This window comes from Eumetopias jubatus, unplaced genomic scaffold (genome assembly GCF_037043125.1).
Source record: "Eumetopias jubatus isolate StellerSeaLion01/CBP00866 unplaced genomic scaffold, mEumJub1_p1.0 scaffold_6, whole genome shotgun sequence".
NCBI lineage: Eukaryota > Metazoa > Chordata > Mammalia > Carnivora > Otariidae > Eumetopias > Eumetopias jubatus.
This window is the reverse complement of record NW_028274812.1, coordinates 50,822,657-50,845,724: the sequence shown is the minus strand read 5'-3', so window position 1 is coordinate 50,845,724 and position 23,068 is coordinate 50,822,657. Positions and strand designations below refer to the sequence as shown.

At 38.1% G+C, this 23,068-nt stretch overlaps 2 protein-coding genes across 3 annotated transcripts in view; both read right to left on the bottom strand.

Annotated features, from left to right (window-relative positions):
- Positions 1 to 23,068, bottom strand: part of CDK19 (cyclin dependent kinase 19) — a 165,653-nt gene that overhangs the window by 61,570 nt on the left and 81,015 nt on the right. The gene's annotated exons all lie outside the window — the stretch shown is intronic.
- On the bottom strand, positions 13,342 to 16,559 carry LOC114209911 (ATP synthase peripheral stalk subunit OSCP, mitochondrial-like). Its single transcript, XM_088024216.1, has 2 exons — positions 16,542 to 16,559; positions 13,342 to 14,122 (listed from the first exon to the last, which is right to left on the bottom strand). The coding sequence occupies exons 1-2, from the start codon at positions 16,557 to 16,559 to the stop codon at positions 13,520 to 13,522; spliced, it is 621 nt and encodes a 206-aa protein (XP_087880342.1). The 3' UTR covers positions 13,342 to 13,519.

Genomic DNA, 23,068 nt, shown 5'->3' with positions numbered 1-23,068 from the left:
ATCTGCCTTCGGCTCAGGTCATGATCCCAGGGTCCTGGGATCAAGCCCCGCATCGGGCTCCCTGGTCGGCGGGAAGCCTGCTTCTCCCTCTCCCACTCCCCCTGCCTGTGTTCCCTCTCTCGCTCTCTTGCAAAAAGAAATAAATAAAATCTTTAAAAAAAATAAAACAAAATGAATAAAATCTTTTAAAAATAGAAGATATGTATGTGCCAATAAACACATAAAAATACATTGGAAAGGCCAAAAGAAGTCATTGTATTTTTATGTCTATATTAGCACATATATAACTACTTTTGTATAGAAGCACCAGGCTGAAAAAGAGGTTTAAAATTTTTCATTTTAAATCTTTCAATATTTTTTGAATTCCGATTATGCTATATTTCTCCAATATTTCTGAAATGTCAACAGGAGTTACCTGAAGGAACAAATTATGCATAATTTGAATTTGCTACCTCATACTGCTCTGCATTTTTTAAGTTAATTTTTGTAAAAATCTACTCTAAGATACAGTGTTTCAAACTGCAGCTTATAGGGGCGCCTGGGTGGCTCAGTTGTTAAGCGTCTGCCTTTGGCTCAGGTCATGATCCCAGGGTCCCGGGATCGAGCCCTGCATCGGGCTCCCTGCTCGGCAGGAAGCCTGCTTCTCCCTCTCCCACTCCCCCTGCTTGTGTTCCCTCTTTTGCTGTGTCTCTGTCAAAAAAATAAATAAAATCTTAAAAAAAAAACAAAACTGCAGCTTATAACCCATTAATGGATTACAAAATCAGTTTAGTGAGTTGCAACCAGCATTTCTCATCTATCAGGGGAAATCACTCAATTGGGACTAGAGGAGAAAATAATTGAAAACACTGTGTACCTCATAGGTTATAAGTAAGAGAGAGCCAAAGCAAGAGCAGATCACAGTCAAAAAGAGCTTGAAAACCACTGCTCTTGGATATTATATGTTAATACTACTGAGTCAGGAAAAATCTTAATGACCATTATCATTTACATTCCAAAGCCAAGAATCATCTTATATTAAGCTGAGTTTTTATATGTCAATTCTTAGTATGACCAACTTGAAAAAAATACTAATAGTTGAAATGGTAATGAAGAAAAGACATAATTTCTGAAAAATCTCAAGAGATGTATTAATAAGACACCTAGACGATGTACATGAAGACTTGAATGAATTTTTTTTAAATGAGTGAATTTTTAAAAAATGAATCTACATACATTTATTGGGAATATCCCTACATTTTAAGTTATAAACATTAATAATCTCTGGAATTGATAAGATCGAAATTAAAAAGTTTGGTTAAGATGGTTTATCTTTTAAGAAATCACCAAAATAACTGACTTTTTAAAAATGCTAGGCTATCTGAGAATTTCAGAATATTAACAGAAGACCACATAGCTCGAATATATATACAAAAGATATTCATGAAGGCATGTATTTGAGGTTCTTTTTGGTGTCAAAGGATGTGTTTATTCTGGTTACAAACACAATCTATTGCCCAATCACCTGTTTGATAAGGGTAGATAAACAACTAAAAAATGATTAGCCAGGATTAGGAACATAGTTTAGTCACCATAAATTAAGTAAAAATGAAGAACTACAGAATGAAATCAAAAGACTTTTTTTCACTATCATGGCAACTAAACCCTATCCATTGTGCAGTCAGTGCATCCATAGAAAACTTGTTTTTAATTTGACAAATTTTAATTTCATGTATCTTTACTCCTTCCATCTTTTTCTCCCTTTCAGCCAGGCCCCATTCTCCACTAACACTTGCTGGCTTTTTGCTTCCTTTGTTCTCTTCCATTCATGAAGGGCTTTACTATTAATGATCTCTCATTCTTCTAAATCCCTATGGCAATTATATATACCACTCATTTCAAATTTAACATATGATGACTTATATTATCTACCTTTTTTATACATATCCTCAAACTTTTATATATAGTTATATACTTATGTTAACTCTTTGTTTTTAGTGTATGTGCTGCCGAAGCGAGCACGTGTTAACTCTTTGTTAAACTATACGGTCATTCCATACGATGAATATAGTAAACATCAATAAATCCTTTTAGTTATATTTTTAAGTTCTCATATAACCTAGAAGTCAAAAGTTGTTCAGGTTATGGGTTCCATGACTAAATAGATTCTAGTAATCCATATACGTCCCAGGAGTGTGGGATCATAGGCCAAAACTAATTTTGGAAGCAGTGAGTCCAATAAATCTTTAAAAAAGAGATAGGTAGAATAATACTCAGCCATGAAAAAAGTGAAATCTTGCCATTTGCAATGACGTGGATGGAACTAGCAGTATTATGCTTAGTGAAATAAGTCAGTCAGAGAAAAACAATTATCATATGATCTCAGTCATATGTGGAATTTAAGAAACAAAACAGAGGATCATAGGGGAAGAGAGGGAAAAATAAAAAAAGATGGAATCAGAGAGGGAGACAAACCATAAGAGACTCTTAATCATAGGAAACAAACTGAGGGTTGCAGGAAGGGAGGGGGGTGGGGGATGGGATTACAGGGTGATGGATATTAAGGAGGGCATATGATGTAATGAGCACTGGGTGTTACATAAGACTGATGAATCACTGACCTGTACCCCCTGAAACTAATAATACATTATATGTCAATTAGTGGAATTTAAATTTTTTAAAAGGTTGAGGAGAGACAGGGAGGGAAGATATTACTGGACATGAACAATGGCGATAAGGATAAAAGGGAAGTCAATAAAAAGAGGGCTGGGCAGAATTAATATGATATGTTAAGGGCAAATGATCCAGGATGGTACAAACCACTGAATAGATAGTGGTGCGATTTCAGGGCACCTGGGTGGCTCAGTCATTAAGCATCTGCCTTCGGCTCAGGTCACGATCCCAGGGTCCTGGGATCGAGCCCCGCATCGGGCTCCCTGCTTGGCGGGAAGCCTGCTTCTCCCTCTCCCACTCCACCTGCTTGTGTTCCTGCTCTCACTATTTCTCTCTGTCAAATAAATAAATAAAATCTTTAAAAAAAAAAAAAAGATGGTGCTATTTCTTTGATTTCTTTTTTAAGATTTTTCTTTATTTATTTGACAGAGAGAGAGCGTGCACAAGCAAGGGAAGCTGAAGAGGAAGAAGCAGACTCCCTGCTTAGCAGGGAGCCCGATGTGGGCTCTATCCCAGGACCTGAGCTGGAGGCAGATGCTTAACCGAATGAGCCACCCAGGTGCCCCGATAGCTGTACAATTTAGAGACAAGGAAAAGCATTACAGCTTTGAAGTTGGGAGAAATGTTGATTTTACTATCAAACATGATTGAGTTTTAGATGTTCGTGGGGCACCTTGATAGCAGTCTTGGATATGTGGATCTGGAACTTGGGAGAGAATGTGCAATTGGAGACAAAAAACTGAAGTGTCATCAGCACAGGGATAAGATGGCCCCAGAAGTATTTTGCATGCAAAGGTGAGAAGGGCAATTAGTAGAAGGGCACTTTTGGGAAATAAAAACTTTTTTTTTAAAGATTTTATTTATTTGACAGAGAGAGAGAGAGAGAGAGAGAGCATGAGCAGGGGGAGGGGCAGAGGGAGAGGGAGAAGGAGGTTCCATGCTCAACAGGGACTCAATCCCAGGACCCTGGGATCATGACCTGAGCGAAAGGCAGACGCTTAACCGACTGAGCCACCCAGGAGTCCCTGAAATAAAAACATTTAAGAGTCTGAAAAAGAAACATTTAAGAGAAAGAGGATGACACAAAGACTCAGAATGTGTACTCAGAGGAAAAGCCTTCTTCTCCCAGGAGAGAGGATATTGGTATAAAAACCAGAGGGTTTCCCTTCTGCTCAGAAGGGAGAATAGAAGATTTCAAGTGTTGAGAGAAGTGTCTAATAGATTTGTCAACATCTATTGGAGGTATTTAGGGAGCTTAGAAAGAACAGTTTTCTCCACTGATACTTCCAAAGGAAAAGTATCACAGCTGTCTTGTTCACTGTTATTTACTGCATGGAGAACAACGCTGGTTTTTTGGTGGGCACTCAATAATTTTTTTTTTAACTAAACTGAAAGTGGAAACAAAGTCAGATTGCAACAAATGTTAGGCTGCCCTTAATAGTTAGTGGTGAGGATGAACTGCCAAGCTATGAACAGGGGCACTAAGGTCTCAGAGAGGTGGTTTTATACTGTTTTGCTTTGTGTGGTAGGAGAGTCTTCAATATTTTTTAAATATGGAGAGAGAAGAATCCACAGGGCAGGAAGAAAAAGTAAACATCTGCCCAGACTTCATATAAGACCCTTCCCAGAATTATTTGCTAACTTTGGCCCAAATGAATATCTAATTGGTTAAAGATCTGAAATTTTGTTTTAGTGAGTAGTAAAAAAACAAATCAAGCAACATAGGATTATGATCCAGAACAGAATAGCCTCCTTATAAGTGAGCGAGTATGGCAAAATAAGCTACTGAACCACTACAGGTCTTTCCCCAGCTTCCTCCCTTCCTTTACTTCTAACTCACAAATTCTTTAAAGATGTCCCTATAGCAGGGGCAACAAGGCTTTGTGGGAGTCAGAGCTTGGTCCAGGTGCAGCGGTAAGAAGGAGGAACTAGGGAATAGGGAAGGAAGAAGGAACTGAAAGAACTCAGGAAGGCTATTCTTAAATCAGGAAATACCAACATAGTTTCAGTTGTCAATTTAGTGATATGGTAAGACCCATATCGTTTTAAAAAAGAAAAAGAGGAAAAGGGAAAAAAAAGAAAAAGAAAGAAAAACCATGATCTCACATAAAACTTCCATGGTTCAGAACACCTCAAATCTAAATCTATGGCATCTATTAAATGTGAGCATTTTGGGGGTGCCTGGGTGGTGGCTCAGTCGTTAAGCGTCTGCCTTCGGGTCAGGTCATGGTCCCAGGGTCCTGGGATCGAGCCACACATCGGGCTCCCTGCTCCGCGGGAAGCCTGCTTCTCCCTCTCCCACTCCCCCTGCTTGTGTTCCCTCTCTCGCTGTGTCTCTCTCTGTCAAATAAATAAATAAAATCTTAAAAAAAAAAGTGAGCATTTTTTAAAAGATCTGATCAAATAAAAAAATGGTCAGCAGTTTCTCTTATCCTAAACCTATTTCTGAAAACATCAACACTAGAGTTCCTTGACCTGATTCTCCAGCTTTCTCACTGGCTGGCCTCTGGCTTGTATTCTACCTCAAGCCACACCAACCCACTTTCAGGCTGCCCAATACCCCATGCTGCCTCAAACCACAGCTGGTTCACTGCCAGAAAGGCCTTGACCCCAACCTGCAAATACTGAGACACTCACCTTCAAGACCCAGCTCCACACATCCTGGCCTTTCCTTTATAGCCCCCCTTTCTCTGCCCACCATCCACCCTCACTCAAAATATAATTGACCACTTCTCCACTGGTACCCTACTGAACCCACTTACTTTTATCATACCCACCTTTAACATCTGACTATTCTGGTTGTTTGATTGCCTACCTGGAAAGACTGCCACTTTTCTCGTTCATCTCATTCCCCAGACCCTAGAACAGAACCTGACACAAGTAAATTCTAAGCAAAGTGAAATATAAAAGATTGTGGCCAACAATTTTGGAAATACAAAATTCAATGCTCTCCACCAAAGCAACACTCTACCTAGATGTCTACAGCTTTGCCAACCATCTACAACACCCTTAGAGCAACTGAACCCCAGAAATAAGCAATCACAAACAAAACCATTTCCAAATAGAGATAAATGTACTGTTTTTGCCCAGATTATGAAAGATACAAGTTAAAACATAACTTGTCTTAATCTTCCCAGATGTAAACGTGATTAAAACTCTAACTCTACATTTAGGAATGTGTTTCGATTACACTACTACATTTCCAATGGCCTTAATTTTACAGATTTTCTATAATCACAAAAATAGTTGTACGTCTCTAAAGAGAGTGATGAAATCCATATTATAAATCTGTATCATAAATCTTTCATCCACTTACCACGAGTCATTTTTGCTTAACTGGTATTATCATTTGTTAATTACTTAGGCACACAGAAAGTTTTTTTGTTTTTTTTCTTTAAGATTTTATTTATTTGAGAGAGAGAGAGAGAGAGAGCACAAGTAAGCAGAGCTGCAGGCAGAGGGAGAGGGAAAATCAGGCTCCCCGATGAGCAGAGAGCCCTGGAATCATGACCTGAGCTGAAGGCAGAAGGCAGATGCTTAACCGACTGAGCCACCCAGGCACCCCAGAAGTTTTAAACATTTTTAAATTATAGAAGTAATATACGCCCAAATGCAATACCAGAATCCGAAAACATAGAAAAGCACAAAGAAGAAAATACAGGTCACCTGCAATCCTACCAGACAACTTCAAGTACTTTTTATGTACTCCTAAGCTTTCTCCTACGCACATACACATATGATACAATAATAATCACCATGACCACGAAAAAGCTGATGCTTTATATGATTTTATCACAGGATAATACAAGCATCCTGCTAAGCAATTCTGCCATGTTATTTCATTTAATCTTTAAAACAACCCAATGAGATAGGTGCTATTTTTAATCCCTCTTTTACAGTGGAAAAACTGAAGAAGCTGAGAGGTTAAGTAACTTGCACAAAGCGAATGGCAGAACGAGGATTAAGATAAATCTTTTGGGGGCGCCTGGGTGGCTCAGTCGTTAAACATCTGCCTTCGGCTCAGGTCATGATCCCGGGGTCCTGGGATCGAGCCCTGCATTGGGCTCCCTGCTCAGTGGGAAGCCTGCTTCTCCCTCTCCCACTCCCCTGCTCGTGTTCCCTCTCTCACTGTGTCTCTCTCTGTCAAATAAATAAAATCTTTAAAAAAAAAAAAAAAAGATAAATCTTTTGATGCCTAAATTCCAGATCCTATTTATCTATGTATGTGTTTACATACACACATACAATATCTTCAAATATTTACACAAAGATATGGGAACACACTAACCACATGGTTTTGTAACCAATCTCCTTTCACTTAACATACTGGAAAAAACTTTTCTGTCCATAAATGTCTATCTACATCAGCATTTCAATGGCTGCATACTATCCCACTGTCTGGGAATGAAACAGACTGCTTTAACCAGTACATTTATGTTACTCTGATATTACATATGCTTCTTAATATTAAAAACAATGCTGTAATGAATAGCTTTTGTCTATCAACTCCTTAAGAGAAAAATAACCAAAATAGGAAAGCCCTTTTTAAGGCTTTTGGTAGTTATTCAGTTCTTAGCCACATTTGAAGGGCTCCAAAGATGTGTGACTGGTGGCCACACACTGGACAGCACAGATATTTCCCTAACTGCAGAGAGTTCTACTGGACAGCACTGGCCTACACTGTACGAGATCGTGCAGATCACAGTTGAATTCTCAAATAGTGCACAGCCTCCCCATTCAGCCTGAAGCTGGTAGGGGTAGGAAACTCCTCTATATTCACTTACTAATAAGGACCCCCTCCACCGTGACATCTACTGACCCCACAGCTGAGGCACACCGGATATACACTGGAGAGTCAGCTCCCTCCTGCAGCTCCACCCAGGGTAGGATACAGATTTTACCTACTGACAACACTGGTCCCATTTTTGTCTCCAGCCCTAGCTCCCAGCCTGCACGTGCTACGAGGTTTACATGGAGAGGCAGGCTTTCTGATCAACCTCCTTAGCCAATTTCTCCTGAATGGGCTGGCTGGCAACTGGCAGGCTGACATATACCCTCACCTTACCTTTACTGTTTCCTACCACAGCTCTTCAATAGGATGACAGTGGGAATAAGACTCTCCATTAGGTTTCCAAAGGTGATATAAATTTTTTTGCATTCTACCATTTGGGTTGTTTCAAAAGGAAATTGGTAAGAGGGTGAAAATAAAAAATAATCACCACCATGGACTCAGAAGTTAAAGCTTTTAAAGTTTATAGATATTAAAACAGTTTTAGATAACAACTTGATACCTCAACTATCTCTCTTTACCTTTCCATTTAGAATCCTCTGAAATAAGTACCTAGTGATGTAATGAGCACAGGGTATTAAATAAGACTGATGAATCACTGAACTCTACCTCCGAAGTTAATAATATACTATATGTTAACTGAATTTACATTTTAAAAATGTTTTAAAAAAACAAAATAAAAAAATATAAGAAATAAGTACCTAGAAAAGGTTTGCCTTGGTAAAGTGTCAGAATACATTAAGCAAGAAATAGTAGATTGTCCCAAATTTACTACATAAATAGCAACTAGACTTTACATGGGATCTTTATTCATGGCAATGCAATTTCTTTGAGGTAGAAAAGAAGGAGGTATTTTCCAATTTTTTACATAAGAAAATAAATACCAGCCCACATGTAATTACAGAATGGAAGAGCAAAGACTAAAAAACAAGAACTGAAATTCCCAGTTCTCGCTCACGATCATGCTAGAAAGCCTTTTTTAAAGAGTTTATTTATTTATTTGAGAGGGAGAGAGAGCATGAGTGGGGGGCGGGGGCAAAGCAGACTCCCCGCTGACCAGGAAGGCAGCCACTGGAGCTCAATCCCAGAACCCCAGGATCAAGACCTGAGCAGGAGGCAGATGTTTAACCGACTCAGCCACCCAGACACTCCATAGAAAGCCTTTTTTAAGAAGCTATTTTATTCTCTAAATTTTTATATACCATCAAAATATATATAGGAGAGTAGAATCTGACCAAAAACAGTATTAAAGATAAAACTTCCAGTGGATAAATCACCTGTTTGCTAGGGATATATATCTGTGTATCATTATGGGTTACTATTTTTCCAAACAGACAAATAGGATATTGACTTCAGGAATTCATCATCACAAAAAAAAAAAAAAAAGATTACAGTAGCAATTCTAATTTCATTCTCAAACTCCCTCTAATTCAAACAACAAAATATGTACAGAACTGAAAATATTTTGCCATAAGAGCCAGTAGATCACATCTAACAATGCAAAGTACACGACACCATTTGAGAAGAAAGGCTGCCTGTGACTAGAAAAAGCAAATACAAGAGAAGAACATTAATTTCTAAGCAAACAACATTAAAATTAGTCTTAAAGCCAACTCAAACAAAAACAAAAAGCTTTCACTTCATGCTTTGTCGCAATGCCAAGACGGTCTTGCGAGAGAAGATCTGTTCTGGTTCATCAGGAACTCACCTGCGAGTCATTTTTACTTCATCTGGGTGGATCTCTGAAAGACCATGTTCTATCACTGCCCGACAGGGCTGACTTGTACGGGATCAGGAGCCAACCACCCAGAAACAACTCTGAACAGAAACCTGGGTCATCATCAGTCAGAAGACAGAGCAGGAGATCTAAATGGAAATATAATATACCCCTAAAACACACAAGAGGAATCCAAGCCACAATGCCGGAGGCTTTATTTCCCCATTAGATTCAAACACTGTGCCTAAAGAAACAACAAAAATTGGGGCAAGCCACAACAATCTAATCTTATCCCATCTATAATAAGAGAGCCTCACAGATTATTGATGAATATTAGCGATATCCATTATAAACTATAAAGTTCTCAAAAACAAGAAAGACAATGTAATGAGAGGCATATTATAGAGAAAAGAAATTCAAGTACATGAAAAGGCTAAAACTTTTTAAAGCTAAAATACTACACTAATTACACCTAAAAGAGAAAAAATGGTACCTACTATGTATTTCATAGGAATATACTATGATACATAATTTCAGTGTCTACATATTTGTATGTTAATAAAGGATAAACACTGAGTGCCAGCTCTTTTTGGTAGAGAAGAATTAACAAAGTAATGAATTGTGCTTATTTATTAATTATACCTTCTACATCCAAGGCTAATTACTTTTTTAAGAAAGGGCCTGTCTCAAAAATCCTTAGTAAATGAAAACATGACTTGGATTTCAAAGGGTGTTTGAATTAGACGAGTCTGAAATTTTATAACAGGCTCAACAAATATATGTACTACAGCTTTAACAGAGCTGTTGACTTATTTAAAACTGGGAATGTCCTAAGTGCTTTAGTTACCCTTTCAAAGGAATATTTTGATATGATTAAGGAAGAAAGAACAAGAAAATCATTGAAAGACAACAATCTGATACTTGTAAGGAAAGGGGAAAAAATGAGGTCTATCTTGATAGAGAATTTATAGGTTAACTATATACATATGATGTATACTACATAGAACATATGAAGTACAGGTAGTTTTTGGTACTAGCCGGTAAAAGTAGCTACTTTTTGGAATTAAAATAAAAACTAAAAAAAAAAAAAAATAATAGAACAGTATATGTTAACTAACTGGAACTTAAATAAATAAGTAAATAAATACAGCTACTTTTTTTTTAAGCTGCAGTTGTAGAAATTTACAATGCTCTAAGACAATGTCTTCCCAACTGATATTATTATGTAAGATATTAATAGCTATGCTGTCTCTTTCCCCCCAACCAAAAGTTCTGGGCTCAAGTAAGTTCGGAAATGCTAAGTCAAACAAGTTTCTTGACTATGTTTCAGAGACCTTAAAGGCTACAGTGTGCTATGGACTTCCAAGAGGGGATTAAGCAGCATTTTCAAAATATATTTGACCATGGGATCCTCCCCCTTCCAAAGCAGAGCTTCTAGTAATATTACCAGGGACTAGTATTCTGTGCAATATATTTTGGGAAAGAAATAACTACTCTCAAGACAGCCTATATGTTCTACATTGAATAAAAACACAAATTTACTAGATAAGCTGTACAACAAACATTAAATAATGTTTGATTTCTGGAAATAGCAGGTCTATATAGAACCATACTGCTCACATCTATGGACAGTTCCTCTTCTAACAGATTTCACAAAGAAGACAGGGCCTTTGTTTCATTAGCTCTCATTCACCCCTCCCCCTATTCCTGTCTTTGGGGTCCTTGCTGTCCAGGTTTCCTTGGCAAGGTCGAAGAAGTGAGAATGCTGAAACATAAAAGGATCTAGATAACTGAACAGGACCATGGGGAAGCAAGATAAACCAGGTGTTTATCCAAAGTGGCTGGAAACAGTGTCAGTGAAGGAGTAGGTTAGTTAACGATAGAGACCCTATTAATGCTAATTGAGCAGTACATAGTTTCATGTCAGAAAGGCATGCATGAAGCTCACAACAGCAAGCAGTCAAGCAGATCTAGGAGAAGATGGCAAGGAAAGTGCAAACAGTTGAAAGACACTGCTCATGACTACAAAGAGGGCCAGCCAGTTAAAAAGCAACGTACTAGGGGCGCCTGGGTGGCTCAGTTGTTAAGTGTCTGCCTTCAGCTCAGGTCATAATCCCAGGGTCCTGGGATCGAGTCCTGAGTCCGGCTCCCTGCTCAGCAGGAAGCCTGCTTCTCCCTCTCCCACGCCCCCTGCTTGTGTTCCTTCCTTCGCTGTCTCTCTGTCAAATAAATAAAAATTTTTTTAAATTAAAAAAAAAAAAAGCAATGTACTAATCACAGTACCCAGCATGAGACTGCCTCCTAGTGCTTTATTCTACCTGGCAAAATCCCACTGAATGATGCCCAAAACACACATACCTTGTTTTGAAACCTGCTCTAAAGAATATTTATTTGACTTCATACATATTTTCATGAAACGTGTAATTTTTATAAGCACAAAATAACTGTTGAAATAAAGTTTCCTTTGATTTTAAAATTCTTACTTTAATATCTCACTGAGAATTATAATCACACTGAATATTCTTTTTTACTGAGCTAAAATTCCTATAATATAAACTTTACCATTTTAAAGTTTATTTAAATGTACTGGAAGTTCAGTGACTTCCAGAACATTCATAATGTTGTACAACCAGCACCACTGTCTAATTCCGGAAAATTTTCATCATCCCAAAAAGAAACCCCATACCCACTGAGCAGCTACTCCTCATTCCTTGCTCATCCCAGCCCCTGGCAACCATTAATCTCCTAACTGTCTCCACAGACTGACCTATTCTGATCATTTCAAGTAAATGAAATCATACAATATGTGGCTTTGTGTATCTGGCTTCTTTCACTTAATATCATTAAGGTTCATTTATATTGTACCACGTGTCAGTACTTCACTTTTTTATGGCTGAATAATATTCTATGGTATGGATATACCACATTTGGTTATCCACTTATCAGCTGATAGACATCTGGGTTGTTTCTCTTTTTTGGCTATTACGAATAGTGCTACTATAAACATTTGTGCACCTGTTTTCAGTTCTCTTGGGTATTTACCTAGGAGCAGAGTTGCTGGGTCAGATGGGAGTTCTATGTCTAACTTATTGAAGAACCACAAAAATATTTTTCACAGCATCTACATTATTTTACATTTCTACCAGCAATGTATGAGGGTTCAAATTCTCCACATTATCATCAACAGTTGATATTTTCCTTTTATTATTATTATTATTGCCATTCTAATGGATGAGAAGTGGTATCTCACTGTGGGTTTTAAGTTCCTTAATAACTAATGATGTTGAAAATCTATTCATGTGCTTATTGGCTATCTGAATACCTTCCTGGGAGAAATGTCTATTCAAGTCCTTTGTCCCTTTTTAAATTAGATCGTCTTTTGTTGGTGAATATTCATCTTTAAATCTATTAAACAACTATCTTTTCTTTAATTCTTCATGTCTAGGGGCGCCTGGGTGGCTCAGTCGTTAAGCGTCTGCCTTCAGCTCACGTCATGATCCCAGGGTCCTGGGATCGAGCCCCGCATCGGGCTCCCTGCTCCGTGGGAAGCCTGCTTCTCCCTCTCCCACTCCCCCTGCTTGTGTTCCCTCTCTCACTGTGTCCCTCTCTGTCAAATAAATAAATAAAATCTTAAAAAAAAAAAACTTCATGTCTATAGACTGGTTTTATCAATACTTAGTAGGATATTTTCCTCTAAGACTTAATATTTTCCTCTAATATTTAATATTTTCTTCACTGTCCTCCATGTTTACATCTTACAATTACCTTCTAGGGCACTGAGGGCCAGTTCACAATATCTAATGTATCTAAGAGTAGCTTACTAAGTGAAAAAGAGAACATTATGCTACTAGGTTAACAGGTCAAGATTAACTTGGTCATTTAAACTCAGCCAACATTTTCTGAACACTCCTATATACAAGGCACAGTGTGGGCTTTGTTTAAAGTACTCAATTAGGGCGCCTCAGTCAGTTAAGAGTCTGCCTTCGGCTCGGGTTGTGATCCCAGGGTCCTGGGATCGAGTCCCACGTTGGGCTCCCTGCTCAGCGGGGAGTCTGCTTCTCCCTCTCCCTCTGCCCTCCCCGCTGCTTGTGCTCTCTCTCTCTCTCTCAAATAAAGTATTTTAAAAAAAATAAAGTACTTAATTATAAGTCTCATGAGTATTGAAAATCTTCACAAGGATGCTACCACTCATTTCATGTGTTCAGTTCCTTGGCAAAAACTTTATTTAAATGATCTAATCAAATCTCTGACCTCTGAAATGTCATGTAGTTTGCTTTTCATAGCACTTTTTTTTTCTGTTTAGGAAGCATTTTATTGTTGCTCCAAGTTTAGGAATTTTCACTGACAGAAAATCAACACTTTCAGAAAACTTCCCGCATGGCCCTGCTGAGCTTCTGAATCTTGGTTTTCGCAGACATATCAGCGTATCTCTCTCCAATACGGACAATCATTCCACCCATGATTGATGGGTCAGTCTTAACTTCCAATTTCAAGACTTGGCCTTTACTTAGGAAGCTCTTCAGGACCGTTTTTAATTCAGGAAGAGTGGCTTCATCTAAAGGAGATGCAGTGGTCACTGTGCACAGTACTTCTCCACAGTGGATGCTCATCATGGTCAAAAAGGCAGAAATGACTCCAGGGGTATTGTCCAAGCGACCATTCTCAGCAAGCAAATTGATCAGGTTGGATGTGAGAGGAAAGAACCTCTCTTTTGTGCTCATGTCATGGCTTTTCACTTTCACGGAATGCTTTATATAGGGATTCATAATGGAAGCAGCCATTTTGGGTTCCTTCAAGATTTGCGCTACTCTCAACAATTCTTTCTCTACTTGTTCCAGTTTATTCTGTTTAGATGCAGCAGAATAAAGAGCAGTGGCATAGCGACCTTTGATACCATATACCTGAACAGGTGGCCGCACAAACTTGGAAAACAGCCTGACCACAGTCATACTTAAGCATCGCACCTAAGTTGCAAGGTGTCATGATATGCAAAGCATAGTGTTGATATGTAGTATAAAGAGCACGAATTTTCCGTCCAACTCCATCTTCTATGTGACTGTGTGGGTTCGAACCTCAGCTCTACCTACCCCTTACTGGCTGAGCTGCCGGGACAGCCTGGACACTGCTGGGACGGCCATCTCCTCCCCTTTCACAGCACTTTTATAAGATTAAGTAATAGACTAAAAACAATGGAACATCTTTCTAAGAATAATCTTAAAGTATTTTTGGATTGTAAATATTTTTATTTTAGTATCCTAAAATAGTTGGCACTACTCAATGACATTCTTCATGAACAAAAGCATATTACATTTATTTAAAAAGCATACATTTTCTCTGTGGAAGGAAGTGTAACAATGCCAATTGTGTTTTAAATCCATGGGGATCATTAAAAGGAGTTACATAATAATACTGTGACTTTTCTGAGCTTTGGGGTGGGCAGATTATGAAAAAAAGATAAGGCAATTAATTTACAGATATAAAACACTTCCTTCATTCCACATCTAACACTCAACTTTTAAAAACTTTTTTTTAAATAAAGAATGCTCAAGTATAAGGAAATCATAGATATACCAACATATGTATCATTTTTATCAGAGTATTTAACATGATTTATACCACAGAATTAATAAGTACTCTCTGTATAAAAAAAAAAATCAAGCCATAAAATTCATACTTTATTTATAAAAAGTACCCATCACTGGACCACCTATTAGTTCAAACGTTTTATCAAACTTTGGGGCACCTGGCTGGCTCAGTCAGAAGAACATGCAACTCTTGATCTTGGGGTCATGAGTTTGAACCCCACGTTGGGTGTAGAGATTAATTAAATAAATTAAATTAAGAACAAAGTGCCAGAGCGCCTGGGTGGCTCAGTCATTAAGCGTCTGCCTTCGGCTCAGATCATGATCCCAGGGTCCTGGGATTGAGCCCCACATTGAGCTCCCTGCTCTGCAGGAAGCCTGCTTCTCCCTCTCCCACTCCCCCTGCTTGTTGTGTTCCTGCTCTGGCTCTCTCTCTCTCTGTCAAATAAATAAATAAAATCTTTAAAAAAACAAAAACAAAGTGCCAATCCAAATATTTTATCAAACTTTAATTTAAAAAGCATGACAGGAGCACCTGGGTGGCTCACTCAGTTGAGTGTTTGCCTTTGGCTCAGGTCATGATTCCAGTGTCCTGGGATAGAGCCCTCAGCGGGGAGCCTGCTTCTCCCTTTCCTCCCTGCTTGCGCTCTCTCTTGCTATCCTCTGTCTCTCTAATAAATAAATAAAATCTTTTTTTTAAAAAACGCATGACAAAGAAGAATATCTAATATCTACAAGGGAACAATGTATACTACATAATCGCACATAATGCTGGTACTGAGGATCTAGGAACCATACTCTGAAAACCACTACCTTAGATTATGGCAAAGAGCCTTTCTATAGAAAGATTCATTTAAAGAAGTATTTTTAAAAAATCTTCCAAGATCGTTAGTCATGCCTAGGGTGGTTGCAGGCTTTGATAGACTCAGGTTAAACAGGAAACAGGAGCTCAAGGGTATCAGTCCACAGGGGCTGTGTATATAACAAAATGTCACTTTTAATTTCTTGGTCAAATAAAGCAGTCAGTCAATCAGTCAATAAGAACTCAGAGCTCTGGACATTATTAAACACTTCAACTAACATTAAGAACAGCACTCTGGAAGCGTGCCTGGGTGGCTCAGTCGGTTAAGCATCTGCCTTTGGCTCAGGTCATGGTCCCAGGGTCCTGGGATCAAGACCCGCATCAGGCTCCCTGCTCAGCAGGAAGCCTGCTTCTCCCTCTCCCACTCCCCACCGCTTGTGTTCCCTCTCTTGCTGTGTCTCTCTCTGTCAAATAAATAAATAAAATCTTAAAAAAAAAAAAAAAAAAGAATAGCACTCTGGAAATCTCCTGAGGTAGAAAAGTAAATCTCCTGTTTTCAAGACTCTCATTTTTTTGTTTCCTACTCTTAAACACATGTTAAATGGAGAATCCAAAAAGACAAAAAAGAAGATTCCCAGGTGCCAGGAACAAAGAGAAAAATCGAATCAGAGCCAAAAGAATAAAATGATGTATAAAGCCCACGGAGATTTGCAACCTGGATACAGGCCCTAGGAGCTGAGGTCCTAAATCCCCACTGGAAAATGGAAGACGACATCTTCAGTATCTAAGACTGGGGTACTGGGACAAGCCCCTCCACAGAACCCTGAGCCCAGGAGGTGTTACAGTAAGAAATCAGTGAAAAAAGGACCACAAACTCTATCCTCTGGCTGGGGAAGCAGTAAAGAAGTTTGCTGTATATCCTGGTCCTTGCATTGTGCAGTATGCAGAACACGTCAAAGGCAAAGGGAAAACCTTAAAATCAGAGAGAAAACGGATTACCCAGAAAGGCGAGACCATTATGCCGACGCAGACATGACATCAGGAGGAATCAGGGCCAGGGGACCATGGAGAAATCTTCAAAGTGCTGAAAAAAACTAATATTTAATTCTATATCTACCTAATGATATTTCAAAAGTGAGGGCAAGACAGACATTTTCAGCCAAAGACAAAAAAAAAAACTGGTTAAACAAGCCCTTGCTGAAAGAACCACTAGAAATATACCCCAATAAGGAGCGTATGCAAAAAAGAATCATAATATAATAATAATAATAAGTAAATCTAAATAAGTCTTGACTATAAAGAAACCTAAAATATACAAAGTTGGGGGTGGGGAGAGGGGAGGTTAACTAAAATCAAGGTAGAACAAAAATAATAAAAGTAACAGGAGAGAGTAAGCTGAGTTAAAGAGATTTGAAGTCCTACCACTTGGAGGAAATGGGGTAAATTTGAGAATTTAAGTCAAATATGCATGTAAAAATATTAGAATAATTGCTAAATTAGAAAAAAATGTGATTTTCAAACCAGAAGTTTAGAAAAAAGGGAAATAAAGGAAACTCAACCAATACTTTAGGAGCCAGAAAAGAAGGGGGGAAAAAAAAAAATCAAAGCATGAGACATAGAAAACACGAAAATTAGAAATAAAGCAAAATACATGAATAAACACATTAATGTAAACAGAGTAAACTCTCCAAACTTAAAAAGGATGCTTAGATTAGAAAGGAAAGGATATTAAACTTAAAAGAAAAAATTAAAATTAATTCCACAAAAATAAATTTCAATTAGAAGAATGCTAGCGTTTCTCTTGAATAAAGAGCTAAAATAATAAGCAGAATGGTTTTTAACATGCCAGTGGTTTTAACAATCCAATAGATTGCTACAAGTGTTCTGGAAACTCTGATTCACAAAGTTAATGTAACAGCAAATGGAATCAGAATTCCCCAGTGGTTTGAGACTTATTCTTTGGAGAATCAATGAACTTCTCTGCAATAGAAAACAACCTTATATTCCACTCCCATCTCGCAAGAGAAGCTCTAGACAAGGCAGTAATTCAAGGCCCTGATTGGGATAAAGTGTGACTTTCAAGACATCGGACAAGACTTCTTTCATGATCTTTGGCAGAGTCTTTGATGCCAATGTAAAAGCAATGATTCATAGAGACCTATGGAGCTTCCTTCTTCATCAAAACAGCAAAACCAGATGTATTACCAGGTATGCCATCAGTTTTGATGGCAAGCCACTTTTCACTGTTTTCTCTCTCAATGGTCTTTCCAGTGTCCAAAATGGGTTCACAAAACAAGAATCTTAATGGCGTCAGCACGCTCTTAAAGGGCACAAAAGAGGAACTATCTTTACTAAGGAAACATCAGAATTTCACTTGGTTACATGCTCAAAGAAAATGGCTAACTGCCAATTCCTTTAAAACCTTGATTTGAGAGAAAACAAGGAAAAAACATCAACCATTCTAGAAGAATGTCATCTAAAAGAGGCCTTCAGGGTTTGGCTCCTGGTCACAAACCATCAGGAGTTCAGAGAGCTTCACTAAGGCCTCTCCAATCACATCACTACTTTCGCTTACCAGATTTTATAAGATAAGGCTTTTTGGTGCTGGGGCAAATCCAAATTTCGGTAAGGTTCAAGCCTTTTCAAAAAAGCCACCTTCTTGTCAAAAAAGAATTCACACTATCCAGTATGTTTTCTGGCTGGGCAGACATAGAGGCTTCTTCAGCTCTGTTGGCTTCAGGCTTCCATCAGCAAGAATCTTGCCAGAGAAAAAGCAAGACTTTGTATCTCTGCACAGTCTTTAGAATAAGATCAAAGGACACAGTTTTGTTCTACTTTCTTTTTCTTGTCTCTTTTTTTCCTTCCTTGTCTTTTTAATTCTTATGTAGCCTCTGTATCAATACAGAGAGCATGGTAAATTTTCATTGATTCTTTTTTTAAATATATTTTATTTATTTGAGAGAGATAGCAAGAGAGAGCACGAGCGGGGAGGAGAGGGGCAAGCAGACTCCCAGCCGAGCAGGGAGTCCGATCCCAGAACCCTCCTGGGATTGCGACCTGAGCTGAAGGCAGACGTTTAACTGACTGAGCCACCCAGGTGCCCCCAGTTTTCATTGATTTTTTTTTTTTAAGATTTCATTTATTTGACAGAGAGAGAGAGCAGGAGAGCACAAGCAGTGGGAGCGGCAGAGGGAAAGGGAGAAGCAGGCCCCCTGCTGAGCAGGGAGGATGCAGGGCTCAATCCCAGGACCCCGGGATCACAACCTGAGCCGAAGGCAGTCAGTGGCTTAACCAACTGAGCCACCCAGGTGCCCCTGGTTTTCATTGATTCTTATCAATGGGAAACTGACATTGTCTCCACATGCAGCAACAATGAAAACTGAACATAATCTAACTAGATACACCAGTGGTCCACCACACCAGTTTAAAGAGAAAGAAAAAAACACCTAAGCAATTTTGACTTTAAGGGGGATGAAAAATGTTTTGAAACAGCCAATTGTCAAAGTAATAGATACTTTTTAAAACCTTTTTTTTGTGAACCTTCAGTTCATAGACTCCTAAAGTCCTGAACTCCCTTCACGTACACAGGTAAAGAATTCTTGATCTTTTAACTCTAAAGTCATTATAAACATGCATTTGAAATGAAAAAATATTAGCAAATATTGGACTTGACTATTGCGGCAGGATGTATTTTCCAAAGATGGCCATAATAGTATCTCCGGTACCAAATGCTTTTCTAGAATTTGCCACCCTCCCAGCATGAGGTGAAGTCTATCTGGGTGTGCATATGCACATATTTATAACCAACAAAATGCAGCAAATGTGACATACATAGCTTGTGAGGCTTTATTAAAAAACAAAACAATCCAACTTTCTCCTCATTCACATTAACACTTCAATTGGATCTATGCTGAAACCACCATGTTGCACAGAAGCAAGACCACATGTACAGGCACTCTGGTCAATGGTCCTAGACTCTTCAAGTCTTCCCAGCCCCGATGCCAGAGATGGTGGTGACAAACCTTCAAATTATGAAATAATTATCCAAATTATTCCATCCCCTAACAGTTGATCGCAACCTTCAGGTTTTCCCAACTGCAACACGCATCATCATAAGAGCTGAGAAAACTATCCCCAGTGTGCCCTTTTGGAGTTCCCAACTCACAGAATCTACATGCATAATAAAAAGTGTGTTTTATGCTACTAAGTTTTGTAATAGGTATTAGGCAACAATCCTAACTGGATCTCAGAGGGGAAAAAGTTAATCTCATTTCTAAACTTGCATGTTTTTTAACCTAAACAAAGTGAGTCTTCTTATCTATGAAAGACTGGGGAAAATGTGATAAAATTATACCTGGGCTTTCTCTTTGTCTACCATCAAAACTTTTAAATAAATAAATCGAACTTGTACTAACCACCCCTGATTTTCACAAATATATTAAAGTTCTTTTATACTTTAACTCTTAAGTCCCACAGAAATGTTATGAACAGGCTCATAGGCTAGATAAACTGCTTATCTAAACTGTGATTTCCTTTCCTTTGTGAGAATTAGAAGAATATTCTCTTCCCACTATTTAGAAAGAATGATTAACACAGTCCAACAATACCTAATATGTCTTCTGTATGTAGTCTACAATTGATAATGATCATTTACTGCACAAGCTAAGAGCCTGGAAAACATACAAACATCTGAACAAACTAGTTTTAAAGGAGAATAACCCAAACCAGCCATTATAAATGCAACAAAGTAGATGAAATCTTACTAAAGTGCAAACAAGGACTCAAGGCAACAGAAACTGGATCTGAAATAAACTGTCTAGCATGATTATTCAGAAGATTCTTTTTATCTCTTCTATAGTCTGGAAATAAAAATGAAGAAAAAAACATATATATCAACAAACGTACATAACCTGGTGAGGAGTGAAAAAGCATGACTTACCACTGCCCTGCTGATCCCCAGGGACACCAAGGTTGGGTTGCCCACCATCCCTACCCTCCCCAAATCTTAGTGTATGGTTCTTGTTCTAGCTAGAAACACTGTGGAGCAGGGAACTCCCAAGATCACATCTATAGTTTAAGAAGACCAATCTGGTGGCTATGTTTGGGCCAGGAGAGGCAAGGAGAGAGAGAATACTGTTGCTAAAGTTTAGGCACAAAGATGGCTTAGACAAAAGCGATGAAAATAAAAATAGAAAAGCTAAAGATGAAAAACTTTTTGAAAGAAAAATTAACAAGATTTGGTAATCCAGCTGGGTAAATCTTGAGCTATTACAAAAAAAATACATTAGAGAAGATATATACCTAGGTAAGATTAAGTTTTGTTTTCTGTGCCTAAATTAAATATAACTGAAACTATAGTGCAACAACCAGAAAGTATTAATATATAGACATCTAGCTGGAAAATGAAATATACAAAGTCACCCAGAATTCTAAATTATACAGAAATGGAGAAGGTATCAGCCAGTGGGGTCTTTCAAACTGGCACTATGAATATAGAGATGAAAAGAGCCAAATGAACAAATGCAAAGGGTGTTCCCAAAAGCATTCAAAATAGTTAAGTCTTGGGTGGGGAGTGGAGGGATGGGGTAACTGGGTGATGGACATTAAGGAGGGCATGTGATGTAATGAGCACTGGGTATTAAATAAGACTGATGAATCACAGGCCTATACCTCTGAAACCAATAATACATTATATGTTAATTAATTGAATTTAAATTTTAAAATGTTTAAAAAATAGTTAAATCTTCAGCTGATATCCACTCTGTAAGCTCCATTGGGACAGAATTTTTTTTTTAAAGATTTTATTTATTTTTTGACAGAGAGGAAGACAGTGAGAGAGAGAACACAAGCAGGGGGAGTGGGAGAGGGAGAAGCAGGCTTCCCGCCGAGCAGGGAGCCTGACGTGGGACTCGATCCCAAGACGCAGGGATCATGACCTGAGCCGAAAGCAGACGCTTAACGACTGAGCCACCCGGGTGCCCTGGGACAGAATTATTAATGTCGGTATTTTTTTCACTATTATATCTCCACATCTGGAATTTACTGAATGAACCAGTAATTAAAGTACATTAAATACCACCACCATAAATATATATATAACTCCAAAAAATATAAACTATGGCAACTTCAAAGGATTTCTTATGGATACATAGCCTTCAAAAATTCCAGCAAGAGAATGGAAAGGAAAGAGCATGCTAGCCAAACTAGAACATATGCTTTTGGAAGTGTGAAAAAGACAGAAAGTCTGAGTTAATAGGAATTAAACCAAATTCAGAGTAAGAAAACTAAAGTAATTAGAGATTATTATGCTAAATGAAATAAGTCAGAGAAAGACAAATACCATATGATTTCACTCATATGTGGAATTTAACAAACAAAACAAATGAGCAAAAGAAAAAAAGAGAAAGACAAACCAAGAAACAGACTCTTAACTGTGGAGAAAAAAATGATGGTTACGGGGGGGGGGTTGGGGGGGAGAGGATGGGTTATAGATGGGATGGGGATTAGGGAGTGCACTTGCTGTGATGAGCACCAGCTGATATATGGAATTGTTGAATCACTATATTGTATACCTGAAACTAACATTACATTGCATGCTAACTAATGGGAATTTAAATAAAAACTTTTAAAAAGAAGAAAACTAAAGTAAACAGAAGAGGAAAATATGGTTTAATAATTTGTTATAAATATAATGTCTTCCCTAAACCTCCTTGAAAAAATAATGAATTAAATTCTAAGATGAACCTGAGTATTTACTAAAAGCCAACAGATAGTAAGAAGCAGCTTAAAATGGATGATACAACTTATAAAATTTAAATGTAGAAAGATTTAAAATTACTTGACACTGATTTTACAAATGAGTAGACCAAAAAAACCCACAAAAACAAAAAGCAAAAAAGAAAAGAAATCAGAGGAACAGATCCTGAACAAAATCCACCACGCAGCCTAAGAGGTTGGAAAATCATTACAAGAGTATTATGAGCATTGCTCTTTGCTCTTTTTTTTTTTTAAGATTTTATTTATTTATTTGACAGAGAGAGAAAGAGAGCACAAGCAGGGGAAGCAGGAGAGGGAGAGGGAGAAGTAGGCTCCCCCTTGCTGAGCAAGGAGTCCAATGCGGGGCTCGATCCCAGGATTCTGGGACATGACCTGACCCCAGAAGCATGACCTGAGCCAAAGGCAGGCACTTAACAGACTGAGCCACCTAGGTGCCCTGCTCTAACAGTCTTATAAGCAGCCTACAAACTTCTGTGTACAGGTATTGCATTTAAGCAGAACTTACAAATGATTTAAGTGAAATTTGGCAGGATTTCCATTTTTATTTAAGCTGTTCAAATCTTATTATGAGGGGAAAATGTCAATTTAATACAAATTCAAAAATGAACTTTTACATAAGCAAGAAATTCACTGGGAAGCTCACATTACCTCGATGTGTAAAATCCTCTGTTACAGTCTGCTTAAAAATGCTTTCTTAAAAATAAACAAGTTATGTTCTGTTGGCTTGATTTTATAAATAAACTCTTCCT